This window comes from Macaca mulatta, chromosome 14 (assembly GCF_049350105.2).
Source record: "Macaca mulatta isolate MMU2019108-1 chromosome 14, T2T-MMU8v2.0, whole genome shotgun sequence".
In the NCBI taxonomy this organism is placed as follows: Eukaryota; Metazoa; Chordata; class Mammalia; order Primates; family Cercopithecidae; genus Macaca; species Macaca mulatta.
In genome coordinates, this window is record NC_133419.1 from 47,940,765 (window position 1) to 47,958,960 (window position 18,196).

The 18,196-nt window shown below is 50.3% G+C and overlaps 1 protein-coding gene across 8 annotated transcripts in view; it reads left to right on the forward strand.

The window, feature by feature from the left end:
• The window catches only part of USH1C (USH1 protein network component harmonin), a 50,594-nt gene that overhangs the window by 17,874 nt on the left and 14,524 nt on the right, over positions 1–18,196 (forward strand). For 2 of the 8 annotated variants that reach the window (XM_028833589.2, XM_028833588.2), the window contains 11 exons: positions 250–344; positions 2,132–2,216; positions 3,197–3,256; positions 3,408–3,464; positions 3,744–3,886; positions 5,234–5,299; positions 5,648–5,772; positions 9,155–9,225; positions 14,577–14,729; positions 16,046–16,162; positions 16,728–17,210. In XM_028833589.2, the coding sequence (XP_028689422.1) occupies positions 250–344; positions 2,132–2,216; positions 3,197–3,256; positions 3,408–3,464; positions 3,744–3,886; positions 5,234–5,299; positions 5,648–5,772; positions 9,155–9,225; positions 14,577–14,729; positions 16,046–16,162; positions 16,728–17,210 (1,455 nt within the window). Of the gene's footprint in view, positions 1–249; positions 345–2,131; positions 2,217–3,196; positions 3,257–3,407; positions 3,465–3,743; positions 3,887–5,233; positions 5,300–5,647; positions 5,773–9,154; positions 9,226–14,576; positions 14,730–16,045; positions 16,163–16,727; positions 17,468–18,196 lie in introns of those variants that run through there. The other 6 variants (XR_013403977.1, XM_077963161.1, XR_013403976.1 and 3 more) reach the window with 6 other exon arrangements.

Here is an 18,196-nt window from a genome sequence, read left to right on the forward strand (position 1 = left end):
TCCTAAAGGGAGGGCTTGCTCTAGAGATGCACTCTCAGGGACTTCACACAGGCCCCCAGGGCAGCCAGCACACTGCTGTGGGGCAGTGGCCCTCAGCCAGGCCAGGCTGGTGCAGACACATCCCCAGGGACAGAATGATGATCTGGCTGGTGTGAGTTCAGCAGTGCTCGCCCTGCAGGTCCCACGAGCTCAAGAGGCCGCTTGCACGCATGTGGACACTCAGAGATTCTGCTTCTATCTCCCTTTCAGGGGGGGCGAGGCAGCCTGGGCTCCCCTGGAAATCGGGAAAACAAGGAGAAGAAGGTCTTCATCAGCCTGGTGGGCTCCCGGGGCCTTGGCTGCAGGTGGGTGGTGGGCATGCCCCGGGGTCATTCGTGGCCAGTGCACCCCAGCAGGCCCCTATTACCCTCCCCTTCCTCACTGCTGCTTCTGAGGAAACCTTGCCCACCAGGGGTGTGACTTGTCCATGGGTGATGGTATTTTTTTGTTAGAGACAGGGTCTGGCTCTGTCACCTGGGCTGGAGTGCAATGGCGTGATCATAGCTCACTGTAGCCTCGACCTCCCCAGCTCAAGCAATCCTCCCACCTCAGCCTCCTGAGTAGCTGGGTCTACAGAAACACACCATGACACCCAGCTAACTTTTAATTTTTTTGTAGAGAAGGAGTTTTGTTATGTTGCCAAGGCTGGTCTCAAATTCCTGGGCTCAAATGATCCTCCCACCTCAGCCTCCCGGAGTGCTGGGATTAGAGGCATGAAGCACCGCGCCCAGCCTTGGTGATGACACTTCCTGGTGCCTGATTTCCCCTCTGAATTTCACGACAGGCCTGTAGGGCCCGAGGGGCATCTCTAATAGATCCCAGTTTACGGATAAAGAAATTGAGGCCTAGAGGCAGAACCATGTTACCTTGTAGGTCCTTGAGTCACTGCAAAAGGAGCCTGTTCAGCTGGTCATCTCTGTCACAGTTCTCTTATCACTTATTACCTTGTCGGCTTCGTTAAGAGGCAGACGGGGAATCCAAACAGATACTGGGCCACACGGGGCTCAAGCGTGCAGGTTCCACCGTTACTCAGATCCCAGTTCCAGCCCTGCTTTCCTACTTAAGAGCTCTGGAACCTTGGGCCAGTTACTTAACCACTTGGAGCCTCAGTTTCTCCCTCTATAAATTGATGATAATAATTCCCACATCACAGGGTGATTGTGGAGAAAGTAAAGTACCAAGCTTAGTACCTGCTAAACAGTAAGCAGTTGGTAAATACTAGCTGTTATGATTTGAGTTATTCCTCTTCTTTCCCTTCATTCACATTTATTCCATGTTTTGTGCCAAGCATAAGTGATAAAGAGTCCCTCCCTTCTGGGAGACAAGAGCCTAATCTAGAAGCCAACCACATAAACAGTTATAATATAGGGTGATAGGGACTCAAATGGAACTACATTCTGTGTCCGGGATGGCAAATAGGTGCCATCTCTAATCAATTAGTAGGAGCTCCCTGGAGTGCTGCTTTGAAAAGGATTCTAAAGCTATATCCAGGCTTGAGGGAAAGAGTGCTGTGATCAGTGAGTGATTTCTGCCACCAATCTAGGAAGGAATAATAACAGTACATGTGCCATTCCTGTCGTAAATGTCATAGGAGCACTGAGAACCGAGCAAATAGCTTGGTCTTGGGATAGAATAAGGGATCTGAGCCAGGCATGGTGGTGTGCACCTGTAGTCGTAGCTAGTCAAGAGGTTGAGGTGGGAGGATTGCTTGAGCCCAGGAGTTGGAGGCTGTGGAGAGCTATGATCACACCACTGCACTCCAACCTGGGTGACAGAGCAAGACCCTGTCTCTAAAAAATAAATTTTTTAAAAAAGAGGATCTGCTGAAAACCTTATAGAAGGGATAGCATTTGGTTCTTAAGGAATGGACAGGAAAGCGTTAGAAAGAAAAAAGAAACAACATATGAGGTATATTAGGTGAGAGATTGGGTAGGAAGAATTACAAGGAGTTTTCTGTGGCTGTTGCCCAGGGTAGCAGTAGAAATCAGGCTGGACGGGGAGACAGAGGCTGAAGAGGTAGGCAGCCGAGGGCCTTCAGTCCTGAGTTCATGAGTGACCTGTATCCTAAGCACACATTTCCCACCTCCCACAGCATTTCCAGCGGCCCCATCCAGAAGCCTGGCATCTTCATCAGCCACGTGAAACCTGGCTCCCTGTCTGCTGAGGTGGGATTGGAGGTGAGTGACGCTGGGCCGGCCCCAGTGGGGGCCCACTGGAAACTGGGTCAGACTGTGATCCCGCGGTGACAGGGGCAGGTGCCTTTCCACATGGCCCTCTTTCGGCGGTCACTGATCAGGAGGAGCCCTACCCACCCTGCAGAGAAGGCTTCACAGAGTGGGGACATTTGACCCTTCTGCAGCCTTCCATAGCTCTGATGGTTGTTGGTCGTGAGCTTGGGAATGTCATAATGATAATCAAAGAGCGGACCTTCAGGGTCCACTTGCATCGGACATTGTTCCACGCCCTTTACACTTCACAAGAACGCTGAGGATTAAGTGCCACCATTATCCCCACTTTACATATGAGGAAACTGAGACCCAGAGAAAGTATATGATTTTTCTGAAATCATGTACCTAGCATGGTAGGACTGGAATTCAAACCTAGGTGGTCTCATCCCAAAGCAGGAACCCTTAACCTCTTCTTTGGACAAGTTACTTCATGTCTCTGTGCTTCAGTTTCCTTACCTATAAGATGGGGATAATAAAGCCTTTCTTCCAAGGTTGTTGTGTGGGTTAAAGTAGTTAATATGTATACTAGAACTGTGCCAAGCACACTGTAAGTGATCAGTGAATGTTAGCTATTCTGTTATGATGATTCAACACAGCCTCTGCTAAATGAGAAGCTCAAAAGTTTCCGCATCTACAAACTGTGATTTCTAAAGCAAGTGTCATCAAATTTAGCCAAAAAAAGAACATGTAATGGTATAATATTTGATAGTTGATAAGGTAGTTATGAAGTAGGGGAGTGCCAGGGTCAGCTTTAAGCCCTCCCAGAGCTCCACCAGAGCTTTCCAACTGCTCCATTCATCAGGAGGAACTGAGGTACAGCCACTTGAAGACCCAGCATCTGACCCAGAACCCCTGGGGGCGCCCATCCTGCAGATGAACGAGTGTACAGATAGCGTAAACACACTAATCTTTTTCCACTTCCCCACCAGACAGGGGACCAGATTGTCGAAGTGAATGGCATCGACTTCTCTAACCTGGACCACAAGGAGGTGAGATGTAGGGGTCTTCACCTGCTGGCCTTTGTCATCTCCACACCCCACTTCTCACCCCCACCACCCTGAAGCCTGGGGCCTTCTGTGCTCTCTGCCTGGACTGCTCTGGTCTGTCAGGCCTCGATCCACTGTCCTTCTGTCCCCACAGGCTGTGAACGTGCTGAAGAGTAGCCGCAGCCTGACCATCTCCATCGTAGCTGGAGCTGTAAGTCCAGAACGAGCTGGTGGGAGCCCCTTGACCCTCATCCCCAGCCCCTCTGACCTTTGATCTCTGCCACACACTCCCAGGGTGGCAGGTCTCCTTCCCTGAAGCTCTGACAGAGCAGACGGAGGGAGAGGACTTCTGCCCAGCAACAAGTTTGGGTCAGGGATTGCAGGAGCCACTGTGCCTGATGGTGCTGAGAAGACCACCTGCATCTCGGCCCCCAAGGGTGTGGCAGGGGATCCCCAGGGGCTGAGCAAGGGGCCTCTTTTCTCCCACGAGGGCCGGGAGCTGTTCATGACAGACCGGGAGCGGCTGGCAGAGGCGCGGCAGCGTGAGCTGCAGCGGCAAGAGCTCCTCATGCAGAAGCGGCTGGCGATGGAGTCCAACAAGATCCTCCAGGAGCAGCAGGAGATGGAGCGGCAGTGAGTGCAGCCAGCCCTGGGTGCCCTGCCCCACCATACAACCCCACCTAGCTTGTGTCCTGCCTGCTGTGTCCCCAGCTAATTTCCTCCTCCTCCCTGGAGGCCAGTCCTCAGACCAGATGAGTTTGGTGGTGGGTCAGTGTATCCATCCTTGGCCCCTTCCTCCTTGCTGAGCAGAGACCCCTGACTTCCAAGATTCCAAGAATGTGGAAAATAAGCATCCTACTAGCAGTAGGCTCTAGCTAGCTAGGATTAGCTACTAGCTAACATTTGTCAAGTACCTCTATAAGGCTGGCGTTGTATTAGGGCCTTGTTTATGTTTCTTAATTCCTACAATAGCCCTGGGAGGTAGAGGTAGAGAGTATTAACCCCATTTTACAGGTGTGGAGACTGACACTCAGAGAGGTGAAGCCACTTGTGTCCAAAGTCACACGTGGCCAAGCTGGGATCACCCCCAGGCAATCTGGCAAGTCCCCACAGGGCTGCCCTGCCTATAGTGATAAAGCTCGTCCCTGTCCAGGACGATTGAAATGATGACCTAAGAGAATAAATGGGGTGATCAATTCATAAATCAAAAACTACTGTCAAGATCCAAACCCAAATACATTCTAGGCATTTAAAAGTATTTCATGGCTAGACGTGGTGGCTCACACCCTGTAATCCCAGCACTTTGGGAGGTCAAGGCCAGCAGATCATTCGAGGTCAGGAGTTCGAGACCAGCCTGGCCAACATGGTGAAATCGTGTCTCTACTAAAAATACAAAAAAATTAGCTGGACATGGTGGCATGCGACTGTAATCCCAGCTTCTCAGGAGGCTGAGGCACAAGCATCACTTGAACCTGGGAGGCAGAGGTTGCAGTGAGCCGAGATCGCACCACTGAACTCCTGGGTGCAAAGTGAGACTTTGTCTCAATCAATCAATGTATTTTGAAAAGGAAAGAGGAAAGGCTGTCCCCATCTCCCCCATCACAGAGTTAGCTGGGAGTATTCCGCCTGGCTAGGAGCCCCTGCTTTGCTCCTGGGGTCAGTCCAGGCCCCGCCTGTCATCGGTCACCTTACCTAAGTATTTGGAGGAGGGAGCATGAAGTGTGGCCTTCACGTGGATCTGCTTCCCTGCTCCCACAGCCCAGCATCTCTGCTCAGCCATGCCAGACAAAACCATACAAGAGCACGGGGCCTAGACTTTGTTAGATAACGTCCCCCAAAACCAAAGCTTGTCCAGGCCTCCTAGGAAGGAAGCCTGGAGAAAAATCATTTCGAAGTTTTCTCAAAGCAAGAATTCACAGTAAGGAAGAGTTCATTTCTCTTGCATAGGGCCAAACATGCCAGTCTGCATTTGTGTTTCAGAAGGAGAAAAGAAATTGCCCAGAAGGCAGCAGAGGAAAATGAGAGATACCGGAAGGAGATGGAACAGTGAGTACCTCGGCCCCATGCGTGTCTGTGCATGAACATTAGTATGCTCGGGGGAGTGTGGTCAGCCAGAGGCTGCCTCGAGAACCAGTTTACCTGGTTCTCTATCCCCTGGTGGGTCCTCCTTTATTTGTAGTAAAGCCTGTCATATTATAGTAACTGGAACATAGTCTCATATAATTGCCAAGGTGGGGTTCACACTCAATTTAGAATACAAGCTCCGGGACTTTGCTTGATTCACCACAGCTAGAACCAAGGGCTTCCCCTGGGCTCGTTGGGGCTCTCCGAAATGCAAGAGATGGGCCTATGAAGGTTCTGACTCCAGTAACAGGCATGGGGGTCTCATTTCAGGATTGTGGAGGAGGAAGAGAAGTTTAAGAAGCAATGGGAAGAAGACTGGGGCTCAAAGGAACAGCTACTCTTGCCTAAAACCATCACTGCTGAGGTGCACCCAGTACCCCTTCGCAAGCCAAAGTGTAAGTTTCATGAGCCGGGGGAGAGGCTAAGGGGACTAGACAGAAATGCTGGCCCTCCCTCCCCTCACCACCACCCCCAGGTGGATAGCCCTTGGTGCTCTGGGCTGCGGTTCCTTTATGGAGGGGCAGCTGTGGGTCAGAGACCATCTGCCCCAGCATCAAGGTAGGAGGGATCTGTCTGCTCCGCTTGTTCACAGGCCAGCTCCACATACCCAGCTCCCAGGTCCCACACAACACTGATGCGGGCAGGCTGTCAGGCTGCTGAAGAGGGAATAAGGGCCATGGCAAAAGTGGGCTAGCTCATGGGATTACCGTCCTAGTGTTTTGGGTGTCGGGTCCTCCTCCTACTTTGTTCTGAACAGGGACTGGGGTGAAGCCAGCAGCAAAAAAGAGAGGAAGGAGCTCACATCAGAGAAGGGCTCTGATGGTCCAAGGTTGATTCATAACTGTGGGAGAAGCTTACTAAGTATCTCCAGCCCCTATATCCCTGTACGTGGACCACTGTCACGCCACTCCAAGGATGGAGGCAGAAACAGGACTAGGAAGCTTCTTCCAGACACCCAGCTGTGGGCTGCGGCTGTGCTATTCTGGAGCCTCAGCTCATATTCACCTTACCATCTCCTCTCTTCATCTGTCCCACATCCTCACCTCCAGTTTCAGTCTAGGCCTCTACCACCTGCTCCCTGACCACCTTCTCAACCCCCGTTTCCAGATGCCTCTTTAAGAGGCAGCCCACACTGCCAGAGGAAAACGGAGGTCATGACAACCACAAGTCCAGGATTGCTGGTTGGGTCCTTACTCCTGCCTTCCAGCTGTTTTGACTTATAGTTGACACAGGACAGGTCTTACTCCAGCTGATTGTGCTCAGCTGACCTGGGAACCTCCAGCTAGGGGCGAATCTGGACTCAAGAGCCCAGGTTCCCCATCTCTGCTGTGGGGCAGTCATTTGGCATGTTGTGATGGGGTCTCAACAGCTCTGTCCCCAACTTTGGGTCACATCTGAGACCTATGGGAATGTCAACCTGCCAACACAGGCCATTTGCACCAAGGAAGAGGTGCAGGGTATCTGGATGGTTCCATTTCACCCCTCCCTGGTACAGGCAAGCAGCTCCCAACACATTTCTTCCTGGCAGCAGGGCAGTGTCATCTCCTGGTCCTCTCCGAAGGACAAAGCACCCTCTCATCGGCCTCCCCCATGACATTCAGTATCGGTTGAGGATGTAGCCAGAGCTAAGCTCCCAATGAACGATCCCTGTTTTAGTCGGGCAGCTAATTTGCTCTTATGAGTGAAACAGGAGCTTCAGGAGAGAAATCGATTTTAATTGCTTCTCATGGAAGTAATCCTAGTCAATTTGGTACCTTCCAAGAAACTGGGCCTCAGCTTCACAGCAAACACACCCTCTTAGGAACAAAAGAAAATAAAAACCCTTTCACTAGCTGGTTTTTTATTTAGTGCTTTTTAACCAAATCAAGCTCCTTGAATAAAAAGACGAAGAATTTTGCATTTGCTCAAGGTAAATGTAATCCTAGGCAGCTCCACAAAGCACAGGATGGATGACCCCCGCCGGCCTGCTGAGCTGGGACAGCTGCTGCCTCTATCTGTCTCCGTATGTGCCAGCAATTTAATTCTCATTTGGACCTAAGGCAGGAAATGCAGTGAGGTCCCTGAACCAGCTCACCTGCTGCCTCACTCCCTGTTCCCCAGGGGCTAGCATGGTCTAGCAGGCCTGGGCCCCAGCCAGCTCCTACCCAACCACCCTTCAACTCAGGGACCCAGTTTGCAATGGGTTATACCTGCCTCAGGTTTCCATGCCTGCAAGGGGTGGGCCCTGCTTTTTTTTTTTTTTTTTTTTTTTCTTGAGACGGAGTTTCGCTCTTGTTGCCCAGGCTGGAGTACAATGGCATGATCTCAGCTCACCGCAGCCTCTGCTTCCCAGGTTCAAGCAATTCTCCTGCCTCAGCCTCCCAAGTAGCTGGGACTACAGGCATGCGCCACCATGTCCGGCTAATTTTGTATTTTTAGTAGAGAGGGGGTTTCACCATGTTGGTCAGGCTGGTCTTGAACTCCCGACCTCAGGTGATCTGCCCATCTCCGCCTCCCAAAGTGCTGGAATTACAGGCAAGAGCCACCGCGCCTGACCCCGGGCCCTACAGTTTTTTAAAATAAAAGAACATGGGGCATCCCTTACCTAGAAAATGAAGTCACTCATCCTAATGATGTGCCTGGGACTGACTGCCCCCCAACCTGCCCCAGGGGGCTCTTAAAATTGCTGCAGCCCACCTACCCATGGCTGATCCAGCAGACCCCCAACATTTTGCCAAGCCCTGAAGGCTGGGACACCACCACGGAGGCTCCAAACAGACCTTCCCTTAGCTTAGGCAATAGGTGGTTACCTGGGACTTGAGGGGGCAGCCTTGGCTAAGGATCCAGTAGCTGAGGGATTCTTGAAAGAGGGAGATGTTTAAGAGATCTCCAACCTTCTCTCCCTACCCAAGGCCCCATCAACTATCTCCCTCACCTCCACCACAAGAGACCCCATGATTTGGAAGTTGAGGTTATTTTCCTAACAAACTATTAAATAATCATTTGTGTTCCATTGTTTTATTAAGTAGCCCTTGTTAGTAAGGGAGCATCAGGGTTCCACTGTTGGGTAAATGTAATTTGAGCCAAGAGCCAAAGAACTTAACAGCCTTTGCATAGGCCAATGGGCAAGTTCTGTTAAGCTTTTAAAATATTAAAAAGCAGCTCACAAACAAACTGGTACACTACCTTCCAGAGTCCTAGGGAGGCCAGAGTCCAAGCTGGAAACACTGGAATGGAGGGTCTGCTCTTCTCTCCACATTATGTCAAAATTCAGGTCTTCCTAACTGCAGGTGCCCCTTTTACCTTTTGGGATGTCCCCACCTCCTCAGGACCTTCAGCCTCCATCTGCTGCCCACACTGTTCAGACATCCCCTGGGGACCCAGAGCTCCAAGGCAAGGGTGATAAGCAGAAGGCAGGAGGGTCTTTCTCCCATTGCAGCCCCTTGCCCTCAAATGTGTGCGATTCTCAGATATTCCCATCCTCCTCGCTGCACTTCCCAGCCTTCAGCCCAACATCCTACAAAATGGTTCTCACGCTGCCCTCAGATCTGAGTTTCCTGTTGCTAGCCCTTTGTACAGACAGATAAACTAAAGCTACTAAGGTTGAAAGCACTGTATACACCAGCTCAGAGCAAAAAACCTTTGCTCTGCGCTCCTGAACTCTGTCCCTGCCCCTGACCTCACAACTCCCCTGGAGGAAGCTGATCACAGGTCTCCACACTCCTGAGAAGCTTCTCCAGCCTCTTGGTCTCCCAAGTCCCTTTTGGTTCATCAGCTTCCTCCTCTTTTCCCCGGTAGATCAGGGAGTGGAGCCTGAGCTCGAGCCCACAGATGACCCGGATGGAGGCACGGAGGAGCAGGGAGAGCAGGTTCGCGCCCCCGCTTTGCTCCCTGGCCTGGCTGCTCTGCTTGCCCTGCCCGCCTCCTCCTGACCACAGTGCAGACACCCAGCTTCAGGGGACCAGCATGTATGGGGGCCACTAGAGTCTGTAAAGCTCCTCCAAGCCCTAGCTTGGCCCAAGCACTGTACACAAAGCGTAGAGGACAGGACTCAACCCCGAGGGTGGTAGATCAGCTGTCGCACACCGGTACCACTGAACTGCTGGCTCGAATATTTAGATATTGCCAAATTCCTCCTCTGCTGCTCTGGCCCCTCCCCCAGGACCCCCTAGACCACTCCCAAATCCAGCAACTAAGGAGGTAGTGTCTGGTCCAGCAGGGGGTCTTCAGCATCCTGTTCCAGCACTCAGGCTGGTCCGGGGTGGGTAATTCAGCCATCGCTCTTGGCCCCAGGGAGCTTCAGATTAGGGTTATTACTCTGTGGAGCTGTGGCCTAGGGAAGGAAGGGGGCTGGTGCACTGGTTATCTGGCCTGGATGAGGATATGTTTTCTGGGGGCACATCTCCTGCTCACTCCTGCTGGAGCTGTCCTTCCCAGAGCTGTCCCAGCCACTGCCTTCTCTTTCAATGTTGAAAGTGGAGGACTTGGCCTGCACTATGAGACAAGCCAGTTTTGTTGTGTCGAACAACAGTTCTAGGCAGACACCCAGGCTCCCTTTTGTCTTGAGCCATTTCTTGTATGGAGGGACCAGACATGGGTTAGAAAAGGCCTTGTTCTCTTTCAACAAGGCTTGGTATGTGAAGACTGTGATTTGGAAAAGCTCGTCCTTCCACAAGGGGTTTTCTCTTTGATGTTCTGGCCCTGACTTCTGAAGCCAGTGTCCTGGGGAGAGGCATTTGAGAGTGACCCAGGGCCTGGGAACTGGGGCTTTTCTCAGGTGGTCTTAGGCCTGTTCTGCAACCAACGCGAGGCCAGGTAAGCAGAGTTGGACAAAGCGTGCAGTTTTGCTGTTGGATCGGCCAGTGCTGTTCATCTCACAAAGCCATGCATTGCTTGGGAACCCAGCTCCCATCTGCTGCCCATGGATGCTCTGGCTGAGCGGAACTGTGTCTCATCATTTTGTTATCTGTGTTCTTATAGCTTTTGGGTGGTTTTATCGTTACGATGGCAAATTCCCAACCATCCGGAAGGTAGGACAGGGTTGGGTGCTATGCTGGTGTGCTGCTGAGTTTGCTGTGGGTTTTGGCTTTTCCCAAACATTCCTTGTCCTGTCAACACTAAATGGTGTGACTTGGCCTGTTCACTTGGAAGGCTAACCCCATCTGCATCTCTGTGTCAGGCTGACATCAAATGGCAGGGTGCCATTGCAAAGGCAACATCGGGGGAAGGATCCATGGTGTGAGACCTACCCAAGTACCATCTGGCACTGTGTGCATCAGCGCCGGCCCTGATGGGCACAGGAAAGGGGCAGGATGCTTCTCCTTGTTTCTCTGTCAAGTAGAACTAGAGACCAAGGCCAGAAGCTTGGGGTCAGACAGAGCGAATTATCAGGGTGGGTGTACCTAGTGCATGTTATGAGACCGGCTGTGCCAGATGCAGCCTGCCTGACAAGGTGGAGATTTGCTGCCTCAGGTCGGGACAGAGACCCACTCCAAGCACAGCCCTCTCCTAGGAATATCTCTGCATGTGCCCAGGATAATGCATTTTTCCAATCTCTAGGACCTTTAATTTTCTCTCTAAATCTTATTACAATATCTCCAGGCCTTGTAAAACTCTCTTGTCCTTGTCTTTCTAAATCACATTGACATTTGATTGTGAAAACATTGCTGTTAACGTCTGTAATTGGACATTCGAGATGACTTGGTATTTGGAAGTCAGGCAACAGCATAAATCTGGGTGAGCTAAATTGGATGTTATCACTTGACCAGCGCTTTCTGGCAAGATGTCAGTCCCCCAGAAACCAGAGCTCTGGCAGCTGAGTGACCTTGAGGATAAATAACTTCTCCCTGCCTGTAAAATGGGAATATTAACTGTGCCAGGAAAATCTACCCCCTTCCTCCAGCACATTGCTATTAAAATAACAAACAGTAATATTTTTCCTGACAGAGGTAAATGCCTCTATCTAGGAAAATAGATCATGATTTGTACAGCACTGAATAAACTTGGAACAGAGTTCCTCAGGGAATTCCTTCCCACATTGTCCTGGTCTCAGAAAGGCCTTGGTCTCATAAGACTATCTGTTTCACTTGACAGGCTGACTTCGGTGGCTTAGGATGCCTCATTGGGTTAGATTTCTAATTCTTCTCTATATACTGCCTCTACTAGAACTCAGCTAGAGAGGACAAAACACACACACACACACACACACACACACACACACACACGCACACGTAGAATTTTACCCGCCCCCAAAAAAATAAAGGAGACAGATATGTCAAATCTTTTTCAGACACTAATAACATGTAAACATAAAAGAACTAGAATCTTCCCCATATACCACCTCCCATCAGAAATCATGTCCTTGAAAGTGCTGTTGATAAAGAATTAGGGCTGCCTTTCCCCTATTCCTTAATCTACTTATTCCAGAAACAGCTGGCATTTTGGTTTTCATTTTCACTTCCAAAAAAAAAGAAAAATTGCTTCTGGGTAAAATCAATAGCACAGTTGCCCCATCTGCCTCCCCTCTCAGTCTGGACCAAAAGGAATGTTGTAACTGACAGGCCATGGATGTAACTGACAGGCCATGGATGTAACTGACAGCTGAAAGGACAACAGAACCATGCCCCTCGTCCTGGCTCTGAAAACCCATCATCATTTTTTCTAGAGCCGTGACAGACTCTTTGTCTCCCAGCAGCTGGAACGCCAAGTCCCCAGGAAATGCAAGTGGGCATCTATGGCCATGATCATCTGTGCATAAATTCCCCTTATTAAAAAATAGAAAGATTCAGCTCATGCCTATAATCCCAGCACTGTGGGAGGCTGAGACAGGTGAATCACCTGAGGTTGGGAGTTCAAGACCAGCCTGGCCAACAGGGTGAAACCCTGTCTCTGTTAAAAATTCAAAAATTAGCCGGGTGTGGTGGCACATGCCTGTAATCCCAGCTACTCGGGAGGCTGAGGCAGGAGAATCACTTGAACCCTGGAGGTGGAGGCTGCAGTGAGCCAAGGTTGCACCACTGCACTCCAGCCTGGGTGACAGAGCAGGACCCTGTTTCAAGAAAATAATAATAATAATATAAAAATTCAGTGTCTTCTATTTCCACCTTGACAGTAAATCCCTCTAGGGCTCAAGATTCCCAGGCCTTTGGTCCCACAGAATTTATGCCGGGGCCTGAAGGATTCATGATTCTGACTAAGCCCTTTCATCAGAATTGCTTAAGTCACTCATACAGACCAGCCCTACTTGCAGGAGCCCACCGTCTGGCAGGGAAGGCAGATTCACACACAGCTAAGTAACCTGTGGGGGGTTAGTCTGAGATCAGTGGGAAATGCCATGGGGCAACCTGCCCTCTGCATCTGTACAGATGTGACTTTCTTGGGCATGAGACAGAAACTGACTACTACCCCGCCCAGAAGCCCTGACTCTATAATCTTAGCACTGGTAGTTTTCCTCTTTAAAAGCAACAGAATGGCCATTCTCCTCATGGTGGTCCTGGAGGAGGCCAGGCTCTTACTCTAGCAAGCTACCATTAGGCCATGTTTCTGTCTTCTCTCGGGAAATTGCTGTCTGAATCTCTACTACGATGGCAGGGATTCATCTGTCAACTGAGTCTAGTGAACAAGGTAGGCAAGGAACCAAACAGCACTCTGAAGCAGTGAGAACCATTTTCTCGAGAGGCTCATACACTGCTCTGGAGGTGGGTCCCAGAGGTGACCATTTCCAGAGCACATTAGCAGTGCACGGAGGTGTGTGTCTTTAGAAGAGGAGCTAGGAAGAGTCCTCAGAGGTCCATAATGGCCCACCAAGTCCCTCCAGCTGTGGATGAATGTTGTGTGTCCATTGCTAGGGAGCTCAGTTCCTCATTCCTGGCCTTGGAGGCTACGATGATTCAGGAAATTCAAGAGCAGATCCCCAGAAGGCTCGTTGGGGGCATGAGTGAGCTCAGTGAACAGGGGGTTTCCTCTTTGCCCCAGAAATTGCCCAGGGTGTGGGCCGTCTCTGCTGCCCCTCTCCTGAGTGTTCGCTGTGTCCTCCACGCTATGCATGATGGGGGCTGACCCTCCCTCCTGCCATGTTTCCCTTGCCCCCAGCTCATCAGGGCACCATAGAAAAACTGGGGCCTCGAAGACTCGGGTCCAAATCCTGGCACCATCACTTACAAGATGTCTGACATTGAACAAGGGACTTTACCTCTCTGAGCCTCAGCTCCTTCACCAAAGAATGAGGATAAACCTACATAGGAGATCATTGGTGTAAATCCCTTGGCACATAGGCAGTTCATAAATGATCATTCTCTTCCTGCCTTAGTCCCTGGCTTCCCTGCAACCCCATGAGAGAAGCAGCCAGGAATGCAGGCTCGGTGGGTCTAATTCCTACAGGAAAAATAAGGAGTCTATTTGCCTTTCATGTCCCTCCCCAAATCCTCTAGAACCCTGATGGTGAGTATAAAGCAGTTAAGCCATTCTCTCCGTTCTCTGCCTCCCAGTCCTGCAGTTTCCAGCTAGCCCTCAGTAAAGGGGCCCAGTTCAGAGGACACTGTGGGTCTAGACTTTCCAGGGTGAAACAGTTCAGAGTTTAAGCATGCGAGTAAAATCTGATGTCCCTGGCTCTGAGCCTCCAGGTCTGAGTGTGACTCCCACCACCTCTAGCTTAGGACAGGACCTCTACAGATGAGGCTTGCCAGCCCTCCCAGATTTTCTCTGGAATCTCCCAGGATGCATCTGTGAATCTGAACATGAGATGATGCAGAAGGCATGTGCCAGATACTGGAAAATCAACACAATGTCCTTTATTTATATAGCACTTATTTATTTTTATTTTATATTTTTATTTATATAAAATTTTTACAAAGTTCTTTCATAGATGCTATTTCATTGGCACTGGGTGGCAAGCTTGTGGGGGAGGTATTTTTACCATTTTGGAGATGAGGCAAATCAGGCCCAGAGAGGTTAAGGAACTTAGCCAAGGCCACACAGTTAGTTAGTGAACTAATAAGCCAGTCTTTCTGGCTGGTAAAGAGAATGTGTCTCCCACTCTGCAGTAGGTAACAGTGGCCTTCCTGTCCTAAACCTGAGGTCTGATGTCCAGTATGGTGAGACAGAGCTGGGGGAGGGGCTCACCATGGGATGGCTGTGTTATCTGAGGACTGGATGCCCTGTGTGCCGTGCTGTCGACACTATTTGTAATCCTTGTCATATAAACAATGCCACATCTACTCAGAAAGGAAAAGATAAGAAGAAAGCCAAGTATGACAGCCTGCAGGACTTGAGAAAGAATAAGAAAGAACTGGAGTTTGAGCAAAAGCTTTACAAAGAGAAAGAGGAAATGCTGGAGAAGGAAAAGCAGCTAAAGATCAACCGGCTGGCCCAGGAGGTACGTGTCCTGCCTGCAGGCCAGGCAAGCATCCCTAGGACACAATGTGGTCGTTTCCCATGTGCTCCCAGAGGACCAGCTGGAGTTGTTCTCCCCAAATGGCATACCAGGGTGGAGTGAGCCCTTCCCTGCTCCCCAGCCTGGAGAGAGAGATCGTGCCACCTGCTCAGGGCCATCTGAGGTTAGCTCCTGGCTTAGGAATTGAAATCAGCCTCCTTGCTCGGGAGGTGTGAGTCTGAGGCTAGCCTTTCTGACCAGATGGTAGGTCTCAGGTTAGCCCTTGATACACCTGGCTTAGAGGCTTGAGTCTGTCCTCTTCACTTTACCCCACCAGAGTCTAAGGCTAGGCCTCTCCATCTTAGGTATGGCTCTGAGGCTACTCAGAGTATGGTCTGAGGCTAACCCTTCTGCCTTGCTTATAGCTTTGAAGTTATGCTTCCACTGACCTGTCTACAAATCTGAATCATTCTGGCCTCCCTTCCCAGGTTATTGTAAGACCAGACCCCCCCACCCAACTTAGCTTGGCTCTGAGAATATGGGTCTGAGACTAACCCCTTTGTGCAGGTGGTAGGTCTGAGGCTATCTCCCAATTAATCAGGCTATGAGTCTAAGGCTGCTCCCATCAACATAGGGTGTGTCTGAGGCTCGACCTCATCATCCTGGGAATATATCTGAGGCTGTTCCCCTGAAGACATGTCCAAAGCAACCTTCCACCATGAATAATTCCTATGCTAGGTGAGATGGGTAACCTTAACTCCCCGGCTGTAGGAGGTATCATTGTTTCTGCTTCTCTTTAACGCATCCATGAATCAGAATGCCAATTTGATTAGATTATAAAACCAGAGAAGTCCTGGAAAATGTGAAATTCATTAGGTCTGACATTATGAACAAATTAGCTACAAAATTAAAAATAAGATTGTGCTTCTGAGGGCAAGGCAGAATGGAGCAGGAAAAAAAAGAGTCAAGTTAAACTCTTGGAATGTGCTGGGGGAGGCTAAAAAACACCATTCTGGGAAAATCATAAGAGCCTCAGGGTTCGTGGGGATCTGGGATCCAGCTAATCCCTCACAATACATAAGCCCCTTTTCTGATTTTGCCTACAAGTTCTGCTTAGTGAACTTGACACCCCGCCACTTTCTTCTCCCTTGCCACCTCCTTGAGGGCCAGTTGGAACAAGCCCAGGTCTCTTTCTAGATAGCTGATGCACCTCACAGTACTCTGGAGTTTTTAAAGGAGTGCTTTCATGCTATTTCTGTCCACATGTTATTCAAATGTGCCCTTTGTCCTCTCCTTTCTGCGCCGATCCTGGGTCCCAGGTGTCTGAGACAGAGCGGGAAGACCTTGAAGAATCGGAAAAGATTCAATATTGGGTGGAGAGGCTCTGTCAAACGCGCCTCGAGCAGATTTCCTCTGCTGATAATGAGATTTCAGAGGTAACAGAGCCCTTCTTTCCACACAGACCCTCCTGCTGCCTTCAGAATGATTCACTGGGGGACAGTGGGAGGTGAGATGGCAACTAGCAAATGCCACTAGCCTCACAGGTGCCCATCCATTGTCCAGGCCCACCCCTACCAGCCCACTCCCCTCTTGGGGAGGAGAGATATGTCTGTATTTCTGGGTATACTCCCAGAGTGACACTAAGTCCCAGCTCATCTGAGATAGTCCCAGTTAGGCCTGTTGTCCTGGCATCATCACTAAGAGTCCCCCTTACACTCTCAAGGGCAGTCCAGTTTAGAGGATGAACTATGTGAACACCTTACCACCCACAGATGGCATAACTTGGGGCTCTCCTGCATTTGGGTACTCTCTACCAGCAGCCTAGTATGGGCTCAGCTGGGCATCCAGGTGGCAGAGGACTGGCACCCCATTGTTCTGGTTTAAGGGTAGTGGGTCTCCAGTAGCAAGAGAAACAGAGTAGAAGAGCATAGTGCTCGATGTATTGCGAAGTGGAGCGCTAATCAGAGTCACAATTACAGAACTTCCTTGCAATCCCCCCAGATGACCACAGGGCCCCCACCTCCTCTGCCTTCTGTGTCTCCCCTGGCCCCACCCTTGAGACGCTTCGCAGGCGGACTGCACCTGCACACCACTGACCTGGACGACATCCCTTTGGACATGTTCTACTATCCCCCCAAGACTTCCTCTGCCTTGCCTGTGATGCCCCACCCTCTACCCTCCAACCCACCCCACAAGGTCCCAGCGCCCCCTGTCCTTCCCTCATCTGGCCATGTGAGTGCCTCGTCTTCCCCATGGGTGCAGCGCACTCCACCCCCCATTCCCATCCCTCCCCCTCCATCCATTCCCACCCAAGACCTCACTCCCACCCGCCCACTGCCCTCGGCACTGGAAGAAGCACTGGGCAACCACCCCTTCCGCACTGGGGACACAGGCAATCCAGTGGAGGACTGGGAGGCAAAGAACCACAGTGGGAAGCCCACCAACTCCCCTGTCCCTGAACGGAGCTTCCCACCCACCCCAAAGGTACTCTCCCTGTTCTGCATGCTATGTTTGGAAGTAGGAAGAGTGGGGAGAACTGCTGTTTCCCATGTCCTCCACTGCTCCTGGGAGTGGAGACAGAAAGAAACATCATCTCACCCCATTTTCCAGGAATGTCCCCTCCGTGTGCATGTGTGGACATCCTGCATGTATATGGTTCCCACTGATTTTGAAGTGCTGTATTGTATGATGAATGGCCTGGGACCTTTGGGGTAAGCAACAGTGTGTCCATTTGATATTCATTGCTCTCTCTTGGCTCTTCTTTGCTAGTGTAGGCTGGTAACTTTCAATGCAGGACTTGGAAGGCTATGTTAATGAATAGCCAGCACTCTGTCACATCCAGTCATTTCCTGATAGTATCCCAGAAAGCCTTGAATATGGGAAATGACTCCTGATCTAGCAGGAGAAAAGGGAGGGGAGGAGGAAGCAGGGCACGGGTAACGCTGTACCATCAAATGCAGTGTTAGGACACTCCAGTGCCGTTTTCTACGGTACTGGCCAACTGCACTGCTTGAAGTGTAACACCCAGAAATTTCTGGCCAATTTCCCGCTATAGAAAAAAATGAAGAGAGAGTTCCTAGAAATAATTTACTATTAAAAGAATAGGAATGTTTTTCTTGGATGTTAGGAAGATGAACAATGTCTTTCTGAAAAAGACATATTTCTTATTAATTATTCATAATCCAAAGACTATTTTGAAACATGCAATCTCTGAGGAAGACACGGAGCTTGGATCCCATGAAGGGAAAAGCAAAATATTATTCCGCTCCCGTAGCCATGAGGCCAGGCTTAAGTCAGTGCAAAAGCATCTCATGTCAGCTGACGGTAGCAGGGTTGCTGAGGGAGGGCATAGTCAATAGCACCTGACCAGTGGTTTTTATTAACCGTCCCTGCATGGATTTGAGTTCCTGCATGGAGAATGGGACAAGTATCTCAGAGCACTCAGGAGAGCTTACAAGGAAGGTGGGAGT